Source organism: Phocoena phocoena, chromosome 6 (assembly GCF_963924675.1).
Source record: "Phocoena phocoena chromosome 6, mPhoPho1.1, whole genome shotgun sequence".
Classification (NCBI taxonomy): domain Eukaryota; kingdom Metazoa; phylum Chordata; class Mammalia; order Artiodactyla; family Phocoenidae; genus Phocoena; species Phocoena phocoena.
The window spans coordinates 13,394,667-13,410,881 of record NC_089224.1 but is presented as its reverse complement, the minus strand read 5'-3'; the positions used below and the strand labels follow the sequence as shown (position 1 = coordinate 13,410,881).

Below are 16,215 nucleotides of genomic sequence, written 5' to 3'. Positions count from 1 at the left end.
CCTCCCTTACAGAAACACCTGAACATGTCTGTATAGCATGCCAGAGATTAAAATATACTCACGATTCAAGTCCCTTCAAGTCTTTGATTTCTTGATCATTTTTTAAAATCCTGCAAAGGGAAAGAAATCATCCCTTATTTCTAAGCAGAAGGGAAGCTGCAAGCCTAGACCGCAATGAGAAAACTAAACTACGAAGGACTTAACTTCCCTGTTCAGGGCATATTCTAGAAGAAATAATTACTATAGTTGTGATTTCTACTTCCCCAGGAGGCCAAGTTCCCTTCTGTATAGCATACCCCAAACCCCAGAGTACCACTGTGCCCCATTGACATTTTTCTCCTTCTTGTCCTTTTCAGGAAACTCTCCAAGGTACTGAACTTTTACGTGGCGAACGCAGATGACTCCAGCAAGACGGAATTGCGTTTCGCTGCTTTGAAAGCCTTAAAGTACTTGTTTAGGTTCATCATCCAATCTAGAGTGCTCTACTTGAGGTAATGGTGACTGTGATACAGTGTTGACGCTCTCCATCCTCTCTTCCCATATTTTTCCTTAGTCCTTATGCTCCTGTTCAGCTCTGTGAGCAGCTGGGTCATGGAACGAACAAATTGCAGAACTGCAGGGTGAAGATGAGGGTGCACTACACAACCGTTCACGAAGTTTCACGTGACGTCCTTTTGGATCAGCAGAATTTCTAGGGCAGTAGTGACGGCAGGATTTAGGGATGCAGGTGGCTACAATGTGCAACTTTCTGAAAGTCTTTGTTGGTGACGATAACTAGGAAGTCAGGTTCCTGTGATGAGATTGTATTTAATACAGCAGCGGGCTTCATGATGATGTTGGGTGTATAAATCTAGGATCATGAGCTGTTGTTGGGAGTAGATGGACAGTAGTGACAATTGATTGGAGGAGTTGTTTCCTGAGGTGTGTGTTTCTTTGCTGACACCAGGCTTTAGGTACCTGGGAAAACTAAGCCCCAGAGATACGACAATGACCAGTTTGGATTTCTAGAATAATCGTTCCATCAAAAACAATAGAAGTCAAGAATGAGGAAATAACTCTTCTGGGAATGCCCACAACTCCAGTGCCATCTCTACCCTTCAGTAATAGCTGGATTTCCAAACTGTTAAAATATTTTCCTAAGGCAGGTTTGGAAACTAGAAAGATAACGTGCTAATATGTTAATACGAGTAAAGCTGTAGGTAAGAGGATTTCAAGCCTGTGATTTGAGCATGTGTATTTTTTTAACTTTGTGTTTTTAAAAAAATCATAAAATTAAAGGCAAACAATTAACATGGAAAAAAGACTTGTAATTTATAGTACAGTTCAAATGTCAGTAGATTTATTAATTAAAGGCCCTTAAAAATCAACTAAAGAATGGTAAATATCCTCACTGCAAAATAAAAACATAATTTACAAAAGAAAACTTCAAATGGTCAGTTAAATTTAAAAAGAAATTTATACTCGTAAAATGTGATACACACACACCATCTTTACCTGCACATTTGATAATGATGAAAAATCTTTATCCTTTAGTGAGATTGGACAAAAATTGGCCCTGTGTTTTATTGCTGATAGGAAGATAAATTCTTAAGGACAGAAATTTGGTACTGTGAATAAAAATCAGACACACACAGAGCAAAGGAAGATATCACATTTGTCCAGTAATACCCCATCTAAAAATCTATCTAATGGAAAAAAAGTCCATCAGGTATAAACAAAAAGGAATGTTAAAGTATGTACATTCAGCCCTTTCAAATGTAGGGTATGTTAATGAGGTAGGATAACCCTGATAGGTTCTTAAATAATAAAACTAAGGTAGAAGACATAAGTGTAATATGATCTCATTTCAAAAATATTTCAGGATTGGACACTGGTTAGATATAAGTAAACTGTAGATAAGAGGGCTTTAAGTAGGTTTAGTTTTTATCCTTTCTGCATTTTTAAAGTTTCTACAATGAATGTGTACATTTTTATCGTTTTTAAACATGTTCAATGACTTAAAAGTTGAGTTGGACGAATGACAGCTCCTCCTTCCCTAGTAGAAGCAGGCAGTGTTCGCCCAACTCAGAGCATATGCACAACCTCTGTAGTTCCCGCTTTTCTCCAGGTGGTCTTTTATAGTTGGATCTTTGTGTTTTGTAATTATGTTGAATTTCCACATATTCAGTTAGGGTGTCCTACTGAGGGAACATTCCCTTACCTAAAAGTTTGTATAGCAAGCCCTGATGTCCAGCAATAAAGATCCTCATAAAAACATAAAGAGAGACTTCCCTGGTGGTCCAGTGGTTAAGACTCTGCGCTTCCACTGCAGGGGGCATGGGTTCGATCCCTGGTTGGGGAACTAAGATCCCGCATGCCACGGGGCACGGCCAAAACAAACAAACAAAAAAACATAAAAAGAAAAAAACCTTAATTGAGGAAATTTTAAAAATATTTTCCACTTATGATCCACTAGCTCTTTTACCCTTCATAATGTTGCGTTGCATCTGGGCCATCATTTTCACCGTCAGGTTGCATGATAACGACGGAAAAGCCAAGTTAATTAACCCATGAGATGAACTAAGAGAGTGGCTGTGTTGAACTTAGTCCCTGATGGCCTGTTTACGGTTATTTTTGCCCCTGATGTTTTCTCATTCTAAAGAAGAGCTTGATCTGGGGTACAGAGTCTGGTAGTCTGCATTCTCCGATTGCTTGGATTTGATAGACACAATAGGACATTGAGAAGCTCAGTCGTATGAGTCCCTTTTTTAAAGTCACAGCGATAGGGTGCCAGGTGTTGCTCTAGGCCCTCCAGCAACATTGGCTTCTCTTGATTCTTTAGCTGTTCCTGCCCAGATGCCAGTTCCCAAGAGGCCTCTCCCACCAGCTCAGCTCAAACAGCCTTCCCTGGTCACTGTCATATCAACGCCTTCGCTCCTAGCCCTAGATCTGGGGATCTGCTACTAGATCTTGGGATCTAGCAGCAGATGAGACAGGGTTCCTGCTCTGATGGTGCTTGTGGGTTACATCGAGGCCAGGGAGCCATATAATAAAGAAAGAGACCCACAAGATCATCTCAGACGGATAAGAGCTAGGAGGGAAGATGTTGATGTGACAGTGACCAGGGAAGGCTCCCGGAGCTGAGCTGGTGGTAGAGGCCTCTCCAGGAGCTGGGGTTTGAGTTGAGACTGAAAGATGAGGGATGAGCCTCTGAAGATCTCAGTGGAGAGAAGTGCAGTGGGCATGAACAGCTAAAGAATCAAGAGAAGCCAATGTTGCTGGACCGTGGAGACTGGGAATGGGAGGATGGAGCCTGGCAGGCGGGTACGCAATGGGGGCCTTCTAGGTCACAGCAAGGAGTTCGGATTTCATTCCAGGGGTCTCGGGCAGCCACTGAAGGGTTTCAGTTAGAGAAGTAGTGGAATCTGGCTTACATTTTACATAATCATCTCATCTCTTGGGTGGAAAGTGGATTATCAAGGGTTAAGAGTGAAACCTGGGTGACCACTTAATAGGCGGTTTTAGTTCAAATGTGAGATACGGTGGCTCTGTCTCTGAGGAGATGCAGAGAGTGGACTGATTTAGCGGGAAGAGAGAATAGGACTTGCTGTTAGATTTGGTGGGAGAATGGGAGAAGGGGAAGAACAATAAATAACTTCTAGGTTTGGGGTGCTGTTTGCCAAGACGTGGGCTATTTAAAGGTGAACAGGAAAATCAAGTGAGTTCTGTTCCGGGTATGTTAATTTTGATATACTTTGTGGACTCAATTGCAAATAAAGTTCTTTTCTAAAATTCTGCAAAATGGATGAATTGAGGATTAGCAGAAGCCCTCTGATTGAATAATTTTCTGAGAAGTTCATATTCCGTGAGTACCATATAAGATATAGGTGAACAGAGGAGACTAATGTAAATATGTATATGCGTGTACGTATGTATTTGAGCGTGTGTATGAAATTCTAAGTTCAAACCATCCCTACTCTTGACAGTTGGTGGTAAGATTGCCACCCAGTGTAAATGCACTTGGACTACAATTTGGGGACTTTTGTGTTTCTGAGAAATGGGCCAAAGACCTTCTGATTTCTACTTATGAGAAAGAACCAACTTTTCAGTTGATAGCGTACTTTAATCAAACAAGCACGAATAAGCAAAGACCAAGGCAGCCCGTGTCCTGGGAGGACGCTGTCCTAGAGGCAGGTCGGCACCAGTGTGGCCAGTTCAGTGGATAGGAGGATGCTAACTGGACTTGCAGACTGGGTTGGGCTCAGAACGTTTCTAGGTTGAGCAGCTTCTCTACCCCTTGTCTGGAACTTGAACGCAAATGATCAGGGCTTGTTGCGGTGAGACAGAATGATTCAAATGGCAGAGTGATTAGACACAAAGATCAGAAGAGGAGAGAGAGGCAGGAGGGGAGGTGTGGAGGCAAGACTGGGCTGTCAGGGAAGGTAGCTGGGCGGGGAGCCCCCTGCTTGCTGGACATTGTGCTAATAAGCTGAGGATGGTAGGTTTGCATGCAGGGCTTATCTGCTACTTGAGGCAAAGCTGCTTCCAGCCATTCCCCGCTCTGTGCCGGAAATGCCCGCACGCCACTAGGCTGGAGGACATCACCAAGACTGGCCTTCAGACAGCTTCAGGGGGACAGTGGGAGAGCTCTGTTGTAGGACTTTACGTACAAATCACTACCTTCCTTTTGTCCAGGTGGGGATAACTTCCCAGCTACTGGGCCCCTTCCTGAACCACCTAAGAGCACGTGTGACTCCTCTGTGCACGGTGTAAAGAGGTGACCAGTGAGGCATGGGCTTCCAGCATTGTGTAGGCAACAGATCTGTTGGAAAACTTCTTTTAAAGATGGAGAATCTGACCTCCTTCTCTCTTTTTTTTTCTTTTCCCGCCTTCTCTTTTTTCTCTGAAGATTTTATGGCCAAAGTGAAGATGGAGATGAATTCAGTAATTCAATCCGCCAGTTATTTCTCGCTTTCAATATGCTGATGGACAGGCCTCTGGAGGAAGCTGTCAAGATCAAGGTCAGCTTGAGTAACTTTTTTTTTTTTTTTTTTTGCGGTACACGGGCCTCTCACTCTTGTGGCCTCTCCCGTTGCGGAGCACAGGCTCCGGACGCGCAGGCTCAGCGGCCACGGCTCACGGGCCCAGCCGCTCCGCGGCATGTGGGATCTTCCCGGACCGGGGCACGAACCCGTGTCCCCTGCATCGGCAGGCGGACTCTCAACCACTGTGCCACCAGGGAAGCCCCATTGAGTAACTCTTAATGCTGTCGGTGAGGATGTTCTGGGGCAACATAGAACTGGCCATGGTGGGAGATAAAAGAAAATTAATCCTAGTTAGTTCGTGGAAAACTTGTTAATTTTAGAATGACTTATAGAAAGTAAAGGGAAATCCCTTTATTTTAACTTTTATGTACATTTGTATTTTCAAATGTTGGTTTGCCAAAGACAAGCTAGCTATTTTTTTTTTTATTTTTATTGAAGTAGATTTGATTTACAATACTGTGTTAGTTTCTGGTGTACAGCACAGTGATTCAAATATATATATATGTGTGTGTATATATATAGATTAAATTCTTTTCATTATAAGTTATTACAAGATGTCGAATATAGTTCCCTGTGCTATACAGTAAATCCTTGTTGTTTATCTATTTTATATACTGTAGCGTATATCTGTTAATCTCATACTCCTAATTTATCCCTTCCTTCTCTTCCCCTTTGGTAACCGTTGTTTTCTATGTCTGTGAGTCTGTTTCTGTTTTATAAATAAATTTATTTGTATTATTTTTTAGATTCCACATATAAGTGATATCATATGATATTTGTCTTTCTCTTCCTGACTTTGCTTAGTATGATAATCTCTAGGTCTATCCACATTGCTGCAAATGGCATTATTTCATTCTTTTTTACTGCTCTGGAGTGTTCTATTGCATATATGTACCACATCTTCTCTATCCATTCACCTGTCAATGGACATTTAGGTCGCTTCCATGTCCTGGCTATTGTAAATAGTGCTGCAGTGAACATTGGGGTGTCTGTATCTTTTAAATTAGAGTTTTCATCTTTTCTGGATATATGCCCAGGATTAGGATTGCTGGATCATATGGTAACTCTATTTTTAGTTTTTTTAAGGGACCTTCATACTGTTTTCCATAAAAATTGGCTCTACCAATTTACATTCCCACCAACAGTGTAAGAGGGTTTGCTGTTCTCCACGTCCCCTCCAGCATTTATGATTTGTAAACTCTTTGATCATGGCCATTCTGACCGGTGTGAGGTCATACCTCATTGTAGTTTGATTTGCTTTTCTCTAATAATTAGCAATGTTGAGCATCTTTTCATGTGCCTGTTTTAAAAACCTAACTATAATCTATGACACCATAAAACTACTAGAAGAGAACATAGGCCAGACATTCTCTGACATAAATCGTAGCAATATTTTCGTAGATCAGTCTCCCAAGGCCAAAGAAATAAAAGCGAAAATAAACAAGTGGGACCTATTCAAACTTAAAAGCTTTTTCACAGCAAAGGAAACCATAAAGAAAACGAAAAGATAACCGACAGACTAGGAGAAAATATTTGCAAACAGTACGACCAACAAGGGGTTACTTTCCAAAATAGACAGCGCATACAACTCAATATCAGAAAAACAAACACCCCAATCAAAAAATGGGCAGGAGACCTAAATGGTCGTTTCACCAAAGATGACAAACTAGCCTTTTAGACGTCCCTTGAATGGCATTTCTGGACCCTGTGAATTCAGCCAGTTGATCCTGATGATGGTTCAAGCAACAGGCTTTATTCTTAGGCCTCCCCTTCTTCCCAGAAGCCCATCGTCCCCATCATCATCCTCATTATTAGTTTTTTGAGGTAAAATATGTAATCCCTAAAGACTCAAGTTCGAGCTTTATTTTTTGCTCTCTGTGGCAACTCTGTGAGGGAGATGTCCAGATTTTTAACTACTTCCTCGGGTAGAAAACTGAATTCTAAATGGACAGTGGCTCTTGGGTGGTGAGGGCAGAAAGCTGTGCCTCTGGACTTTTCAGGAAAAAGACCTTGGGAGATCATGTAGCGCAGCATCAGCTTTCTTCTTCATGGCGAGAGTGTCTGTGTCCGGTTCCCTGTTCAGGATCCCCGCATCAGTCGTTTCTTCCTGGGATCAAGCAGGAAATTCTGTGTTTGTCCTGCTTGGCCACTGAATATGCCTTCGGTGTTTTTCTTGCAGGGGGCAGCCTTGAAGTACCTTCCTAGCATCATTAATGACGTCAAACTTGTGTTCGATCCAGTTGAGCTCAGGTAAATAGCCAAAAACTTTTGTTTCTTAACAGAGAAGCAGCTCCCCTGCTGGCTCGAGCTTAGGCGGCTACACATGCTGTGATTCTTCTAACACGTATTGACCGAACACCTTTTTCTGCTCAGTTCTGCGGAAGCCATAAAAGAGGACACAAAGCCAGTCCCTCAGAGAGGTTTGCCCTTTCTCCAGGGAAACAAGACACACAGACACAAAATTAACTACAGAAAAAAGTACATAACAATACGCTTCCAGCCCTATACCAAAGTACCCCCGAAATGCTGAGTCAGATGGTGATGGGCACCGGGGTGGAGGCAGCCCGAAAAGACTTTTGCAGAAGTTGAGGGTGAAGGTAGGTCTGCAAAGCAGTGATGGACCTGACTAATTTGCCAGTTTAGGCTGACTTAGCTCCCAGGCTGAGCTCTGGAGTGAGCACGGAATCGAGCCTCTTCTTGGCTTCCTAGAGACAGACTCTCAGGTCATTGTGGAGAGAATTCCAGGTAAACCTGTCCACGCGTAAATAATTTCCCAGTAGAGGGGAAGAGCGTAGTGCTCCCTTGAACTCGGCAGAATGAAAACAGTGACTCCTGGGGTTTCTCTTGCAGTGTACTCTTCTGCAAGTTCGTTCAGAGCATCCCTGACAACCAGTTAGTTCGCCAGAAACTGAACTGCATGACCAAGATAGTAGAGAGCAATCTTTTCCGGCAGTCGGGTGAGTCTCCACCAAAAACTGCTGCTTGCAGAAATCCCGGTCTTGTGTCTTCTTCAGCCAACACTGCCTTTTTTTTTTTTTTTTTTTTTTAATGTCAGTAATGTCCTTGCCAGTCGTTTGCTGGTACTTGAGGACCTCCTGGGAAACCAGTTTTAAGGAGAAGGTGAAGTCAGTTCAGCATTCCCATAGTTCCTGAAAGAGCAAAATCATGTGTTCTTTAATCTTTAATTTGAAGTCGTGTTTCATTAATTAGCAAACTTTGTCCTCAAAATAGGAACCCCCTAAAGTAACAGGCAAGCAGTAAAGACGGTCCTTTTAAACAAATGCATCTCCTTTGACTTAGAGTATAACGCCAGTAACCAGGGGCTGGGGCAGACAGTGATGCCATGGGGCAGTGATGTTATGGGGCAGTGATGCCATGATGCTGTAGGGTAGTGATGGACTGCATGCCACTTATACTGGCTCGGCGGAGCTGGTTATGCACATCTTTTCTTGACTCCATGCCCAGTCATGTCATCTTAGTGGCTGAAGAGTGACCATGGCAGAAGGACTTACACCATGGAAACTGGCAATCACTGTAAATCAGAGAGGTTTTGGGGGGAGCTGTAGGCGAGCCAGACTACCGTCATACTGCTGGGAGCGGAGAGGAGAACACTCTTACACTGATAAAAAACTCTTCATTTTGTAACTAAAGTCAAGCACATAGCCACCAGGTGGAAATCACTGTGTTCCTGTCCCAAAGTTGCCATAGGAAAGAGGTCCAATACCTGGTTCTTTCCCAGTAAACCCAAGACTCGCTAGGGTGGGGCAGCCGTGGGAGCTTCGGGGGAGCCCCAGAGGGTGACTCGTGCAGTGTGTATCGGCTGGAGGGTCTGAGGATTGGCAGGACACCTCAGAAATAGGAAAAGTTGAGTGGGTTGTTGGTGGGAGAACCCTTCTAGCCTTGCCCCTGGCTAGTTATGTAACTTTGGACGAATGAGGGACCTTCTCTAAGTCTCAGCTTCTGTTTCTATGGAAGGATGGACTTGAACTAGATCATATCAGCACGTCTTTTGGCTCTGACCTTTTCTGAGCCTCAGAATTCGTGTTAGATGTTTCAGCTGTTCCAAGGACCCAGTCAGGGGGAGTGCAGAAAGCTAGTGAGTGCTCTCAAGTGGAAAACTTAATACTAGTCAACTTCTTACTACGCTGTGATTCCCTCTGCCTCTAAGGATGCATAAACCATAAATGAGACGATAAAGATGCATTGTTTGAGCAGAAGAGCAAGGATGCCCTGGAAGATTCCAACAGAGGAAGTATTATCATCACTCACAGTCGTTTCTGTTAGTGCCCAGAATGTCTGGACTCATCAGAATGATATTTTATCATTGTGAAAGATCTCAGAAGGAAGACATAGTAGGAAGATAATACCTTACTTTATGAAGTCCACGTGCCTGCGAAAGCATGAACAGAATGTCTGTGAAACACTGAGATGTGCTGGTGGAGCTCAGTATTCATAGGAATTTTCGAGTACATTTTCTCCATTAGGTGGAACGTTTCAAAAAAATTAAAAGCATATACCTTGCTTAGTTTATTAGTTTCATATGACTTAGCTTGCAAGTATCAAGTTGGCCTTTTTTTAGAAAAAAAAAAAAGCTAAAGAAATTGTTAAATACTTTAAACATTTGGCTACATGGACCCACAATAAGTGGGATTTTCTTTGTTTTTAAGGTCAAGGTACTGGGCTAAAATTCCGTGCCTAAAACCACATCCTCCTCGGTGGCCTGGAGGAGCCCCTGCAGGGCTGAGTGCACAGTTGGGAGCTGGGGGAACAGGCAGAGAGGGCGTTGCAGGAAGGAGCCAGGCAGTTCTGGGGGTGGGGGGCGCTCCTACAGCTGGTGAGTGGTCTGCATTTTCCCCCTCAGAGTGCAGAGACGTGTTGTTGCCTCTGCTGATAGACCAGCTCAGCGGCCAATTAGACGACAACTCCAGCAAGCCTGACCATGAGGCCAGCTCGCAGCTTCTGAGCTACCTCCTGGAAGTTCTGGACAGGAAGGATGTGGTGAGTCAAAGAGTCACTGATGCAGAGCAGAGCGTACACTGGTCCCAAGGCCTGGGACAGGGACCACTGCCCGGCTCTCCTAGTCCCAGGCAGTTGAGAACCTGGGCGCTGGGGCAGGCTGCACCCATTTTAGAGGTGTTTAGAGAGGCTTCTCCCGGCTAGACTCTGTCGTGCAAATCTAGGTCCAGGGAGATCCACCTACTGCTGGGGCTGCTACTGGTTGATTTTCCTGATTGGCCCAGTTTGCCCATCACTGAGATCCGGCTGAGGACTTTTCAGATCCAGAGCCCTGTTTAGACTTGTTAGGTAGAAACCTCTACCCTGTTATACCTCCGATACCTGACAGCACTATTGTAGATCTACCAGAGCTTCTGAGAAGTTCTCATTTTATGTTCTCTCTGAAACTGATCCTTCCTTCTGGAGCCTAGTAGAAATGATGTGCGTTTTTTTTTTTTTTTTTTTTTAATCTCACCTCATCTCCTCCTCCTCAAAAAGCCCGGGGCCACACTGCCTGGATTTTCCATGTTCTAGAGATAGACCTGTCACAGTCTCCACTCAAGAGGCTGGAGAACTTTGCAGAATGTTTTCAGTCGAAGACAAACCATAGTCTCTACCCCCCATGATGGCTACATGGCACCCATGTTCCTACAGAGAGGCGGGTGTTATGAATCACTTTCATTTAAAGAAATAGGAAGCAAGCAGAGAAATAATAAAAAGCAAGGAAGGAAAGAAGCGAGGGTGGGAGAGAGGGGACGCTAATGATACTTGGTGTTTTAATAAAATTACATAAATAGCAGTGATCTAGTCGTTTGAAGCATTAAGCAGGAGATTTGAATATCTGTCAAGAAGCAATAATGGGTAAAGGCTTTGAAAAGGCAACTTGAATATTGATAAGTTGGAGCTGAAGGAGTATAGCATCAAACCACAAGAAAAGGAAGAAGGAGAAAGAAAGACAACATTCATGAGGCACTGTTGGGTGCATCAGCCCAGCTAATTCCTGTACGGGATCTTTTCTTTCTTTTCTCGCAGCTATGAAAATTGAAGCTCCACAAAGTTAAATAATTGCTCATGGTCACACATGACAGAGTTAGAATAGTAAATCCCCGTCTTAGTCTGCTCGAGCTGCCGAAACAAAATACTGCAGCCTGGGTGGATTAAACAACAGAAATTTATTTCTCATAGTTCTTGGGGCTTGGAAGTTCAAGGTCACAGTGCCTGCATGGTTGGGTCCTGGTGAGGCCCTCTTCCTGTCCTGCAGATGGCCACCTTCTCGTTGTGTCCTCACACGGCCTTTCCTTGGTAGGGCAAGCTCTCAGGTGTCTCTTCTTATAAGGATACTAACCTATTACTCCCAGGCCCTGTCTTCACGACCTGATTATCTATCTCCAAAAGCCCCATCTCCAAATACCATCACATTAGGGGTTAGAGCTTCAACACAGGAATTTTGAACGCGAATGATCAGTCCATAACAATCTCCTTGACTTGAATTTCTTGTTTTTTTACATCCTAGAGAGGAGGTAGCAAGAACTTCATGTTTTCGCCCTTTTCTTCCCACTTATGCGCCAAATTGTCCTGGGTAACCTGATCTACTAAGCATCAGGACCGAGCACCTCGTGCTAGCAGGAGTCTCTATAAACTGTTGAGTTGCTGGCTACAGGGAGCTCTCAGCGAGCCCAGATGACCTGGGTCATTAGAGAAGCTTTCTTCCCCTGCATCTCCACGTTCATCTTTTAAATGTCAGAACCAATTATGTTCAGCAGATTCCTTAATAACATTATGTATCGTTCTGTGACAATGTTTCCCCCTTTTGGACAAGAGATTGCTTTGTACTGAAGAGCCAGAATGAGAGTTAAAGAGAACTCTCAGCAGTCCAGAGTTTCTTTAAGAAAAGTGAAGCTGAGTCAGAAGAAGTGGTGTCCATCCCTTTGTTTCCCCCTCAGGGTCCCACGGCGCTGCACGTACAGCTGATAATGGAACGGCTGCTGAGAAGGATCAACCGGACCGTGATTGGGATGAGCCGACAGTCTCCCCACATTGTGAGTGTCGCCCGGGGGACCACACAGCCACCGCAGCTTCTTTTTTTTTTTTTTTTTTTTTGCGGTACGCGGGCCCCTCACTGTTGTGGCCTCTCCCATTGTGGAGCGCAGGCTCAACGGCCATGGCTCACGGGGCCCAGCCGCTCCGCGGCATGTGGGATCTTCCCGGACCGGGGCACGAACCCGTGTCCCCTGCATCGGCAGGCGGACTCTCAACCACTGCGCCACCAGGGAAGCCCCACCGCAGCTTCTTAGTGTCCCATCCCACCTGCCCATTGGGGGGATTTGGGGAGCAGTGTCTTGAGACCAAATTCACGTAGGCCCCTCCCATCCCAGTTTCCAGTCTGCGCTGCGGGCTGGGTGGCATAGCTCCCTCGGGAAATGAATGGGGTCTAGAACTTTACAGCCCCCCTGGATGAGTGCCTCTTTGTTATAACTGTGAGTAAATCTGATGCTGATTTTCTCTTGAGGGAAAATGATCTACCAGGGAGATAGGGGAGGCAAATGGGGGAAAATTTTAAAGGATCTCTCCAGTACAAATCATAAGGAGCCTTGCTCATAGGGAAGGTGAAACAAAAGCCTCTTATAATATATTAAAGCAGAGACCCACTGAGATATGCAGGCATCCTAGGTGGACTAAGAACTTGGGACCCATTCGACCTAATGCTCTTTCAATATTTGCTTAATATTTTATTTCAGGAAAATGTGAGCCTTGGTGAGCAGAAAATTAGGGCTCTGGCTGACTGCATTTAGCATTACCTCTATTGTCTCAAGCAGTTTAGTTGTAATTCTCAATGTACGCATGCTCTGTGTGGATCTGCCTTTGTTAGAATGATAACAGTAATAGTATCAGCGTGTCCAGCCAGCGTGATGATAATGGTAGTTGTCACTGTTAGCTCATTTTTGTGCGTGTGCTAGAAACTATCTTAAGCACTTCATTGAAAGGTCACACCAAGCTTCATTTTGCAAATGAGGAAACGTGCAAAAACCTGAGCAAGGTTACACAACCACCAGGTGATTGAGGTGGGCTTTGGCCCTGGGCAACCAGCCTGGAGGCAGTGCCTTGCATGCTGTCAGCCGTGCCCACCCGCAGCAGCTCACCAAGTTATGTTCCCAACTATGCACCATAGTCACCATGAGAGGAATTCTGATAACGTCAGTTTTCCCCTTCGTATCATATTCCCCGTGATATTTGGTGTGCTTAAAAATCAGTGCCCTGTGGTACCATCCAGCCCTTGTGGTTCAAGGAAAAACCATTTAAAGAACTTGGGATTAGCATGCAGTTAGAAATGTCAGTGTTGCCCTGGCCTCTTATTCTCTGCCTGTACGTCTATTAAATGTCAGATAAATAGGGTGATCGAGACCAGAGGTAACTGTTGAAAGGCTGAGTTGTATCATCATTAAAATGAAGCATCTTTTACTAAAGGTGCATCTTTTGTGATGCTAAAATCTCTGATTAGATTTTTCATCAGAGGACATAGAAAAAGAACTATCCCAAATCGCTGTGGTAAATAAAAACCATTTATTCAACAAATACGTATTAAGAAACTACTTAAGCCAGGCACTGTTCTAGGTGCTGGGGATATATCAGGAAACAAAACAGACAAAAATCACTACCTTAGAGAAGCTTACATTCTAGCAAGAACAATTACAAAAAAATAAATGGCAGAGTATTAGAAGGCTATAAGTGCTATGGAGAAAAAAATGAGTGGGATAAGAGGAGTTAGGGTAGAAGAGTTACAATTTATGTAAGCTGATTAAGAATGGCTTTCCTGGGTCTTCTCTGGAAGTCCAGTGGGTTAGGACTCCACACTTTCACTGCCAGGGACCCAGGTTCGATCCCTGGTCAGGGAACTAGAATCCCACCAGCCGCGTGGTGCAGCCAGAATAAAAAACAGGCTTTCCTGAAAGGGTCAAATTTGGACAAATGCTTGGCAAAGGCCTGGAGAAACAAATAGTGTTAGGTGCTGATGGTAATGCAAACTATATGCTGATTTGGCAATGTATATCAAAACCTTAATACAATAAATTTACATCACTTTATAATTAGAAAAATAAACTTTTTTAAACAAAAGAGACCTAAGACAGACATTCATTCGGAGAGAGGTGTACATGGATAGTATTTCACTGTTTCTGTGTTTAGGAAGTTATTCTCTCCATCCCAGGAACAGCTGTATTTTCATCTCCTCTGTGCCAAGTTCACTTAAATTTGTGTTGTTTTCATAACTATATGAATACAAGAAGATACTACCTTAGATACTTGCCCTCTGGCTAGAAAATTAAGTCTGTGGCTCAAATATGGTTGGTCTAGGGGAAAGCAAGTTGAATATGTAATTCCTGGCCTCAAAAATGGAAATGATGGTAATCATCTAATTATCCAATCCCTTTCTTCAAACCAGGTCCACAATTACACAGCATAACGTGCTAGGAATCACTGGCCAAAGGATTCTAGAGCTGGTGGAATGACGATGAAGTGGTCCAGCAGGGAGCTCTCCTAGCCTCTCTTCTGCTCTTCCACTCAGTTTTACGACCTCTCTTCGACCTCTCTTTTTCCTCTTTGCATTCCTCCAAGCTCAAATTTATGTAAATGATGTAAATACTTTGGACGTTTCTCCCTGGACGTCTCTATTACACCTCGGTCTCAACAAGCACCTCAGGGTCTGCAAGTTGTTATAGCTTAACTAGTCATCTAGCTGAGATCTTACAGTCAGTATCCCCTAACCTGCAGGATTTCAGAGGTCATGGCTATTCATAGGATGAGTGAAGCCCTCCACACTGCTTCACTCAAACGTGGAAGTACCTTCTTTTTAGCAGAAACTGCAAAGCCCATGCCTTTGGACCTTTAGAATGCAGTGTGTTTCCAGCGTGCTGGGGTCCCTGCATAGTTAATTGGGTGGGAAAAACCAAAGTACATGCACCCAAATCTTGGCTTTGTCGGTTGGTGGTCTAAGGAGCTGGGATTTGTGTTTTCGGTCTCCTTCCAGGGGAGTTTCATTGCTTGCATGATTGCCATCCTGCGGCAGATGGACGAGAGCCACTACAGCCACTACATCAGCACTTTCAAGACCAGACAAGACATTATTGTAAGTTGTCTTCATTGGATCCTGCTAACTTAAGACTTCTCATATTTTGGCAGAACTGAGCGTCATGAGTCTGGGGTTCTCTTCCCACACACCTCTGAATGCTGTGTCGCTTTCCACAGGGGTTACAAGAGGGGAGAGTTTTTCTCTGCCACAGGATTTGAAGAAGAGTCCAGTACATATACCAGGAGGTCCTCACGCAGCCACCTACGTCTCTTGGATTTAGAGAGAGCCCATATTTAGAAACATTTGGGTGACCTCTTTTGCTCTCAGAAGAGGACAGTGTCTCATTTTCAGGGACAGTAGTCACCCATGCCCTGGCAAGGATTTTAGGAGGCAGAAATATTCATGGTCTTTTCAGATGTGGTTGATGTCATCCTTTTCAGTATTCCCTGGAGAGGGAAACAAAAAGAGGTAATACCTGCCTCCAGGTAACAGTTGTAAGTTATCCTCAGTTGAAAATATTCCATTCTCTTCTGTTTTAAACAAGAAAATTGTTCTCATAGTTACCATTAAGCATACAGCCAAAGGTGGCCCAAGAGGCTAAGTTAGATCTCTGGCTGCTTCCCCAGGATCCTTCCCTTCAGAGAATTGTTAGTGGCTGTTAAACATCCCTGAAGGTGAGAATTCCCTGGCCGTCCAGTGGTTAGGACTTGGTGCTTTCACTGCCGTAGCCTGGGTTTAATCCCTTGTCGGGGACCTAAGATACAACAAGCTGCATGGCCAAAAAAAAAAAAAAAATCCCTGAAGGTATTGTCTCATCTTGTGAAGTAGTGGGCTGGACAGGGAGCTGTATTAACAGGCAAGGTCTCATTGCACTCATCTTTGCTCCGGGTAACTTCGCATCATTCGTGCGTATTCCAATATTCTTTATGCTCCAGATTTTCCACTTTCTGCCTTTATTATACTGGTAGCATGTAGCCAGTATACCCAAGGATATCCACCTCTTTCTTTGCCAGTCACTCTCCTTTCTGTGAGGTCTACATGAAGGAAAAACACACAAGGAATTGTACTGTTTATTATTATTAGTTGTAATTGATCCAGTGATGAACCCTCAGAGCACTGTCCTGGACCACA

At 44.0% G+C, this 16,215-nt stretch overlaps 1 protein-coding gene across 1 annotated transcript in view; it reads left to right on the top strand.

Annotated features, from left to right (window-relative positions):
* DOCK5 (dedicator of cytokinesis 5) overlaps nt 1–16,215 on the top strand; it is a 154,398-nt gene that overhangs the window by 85,014 nt on the left and 53,169 nt on the right. The window contains exons 22-28 of the mRNA XM_065879847.1: nt 357–491; nt 4,889–5,000; nt 7,204–7,274; nt 7,875–7,981; nt 9,886–10,022; nt 11,963–12,058; nt 15,043–15,141. Coding sequence (XP_065735919.1) covers nt 357–491; nt 4,889–5,000; nt 7,204–7,274; nt 7,875–7,981; nt 9,886–10,022; nt 11,963–12,058; nt 15,043–15,141 — 757 coding nt within the window. The remainder of the gene's footprint in view (nt 1–356; nt 492–4,888; nt 5,001–7,203; nt 7,275–7,874; nt 7,982–9,885; nt 10,023–11,962; nt 12,059–15,042; nt 15,142–16,215) is intronic.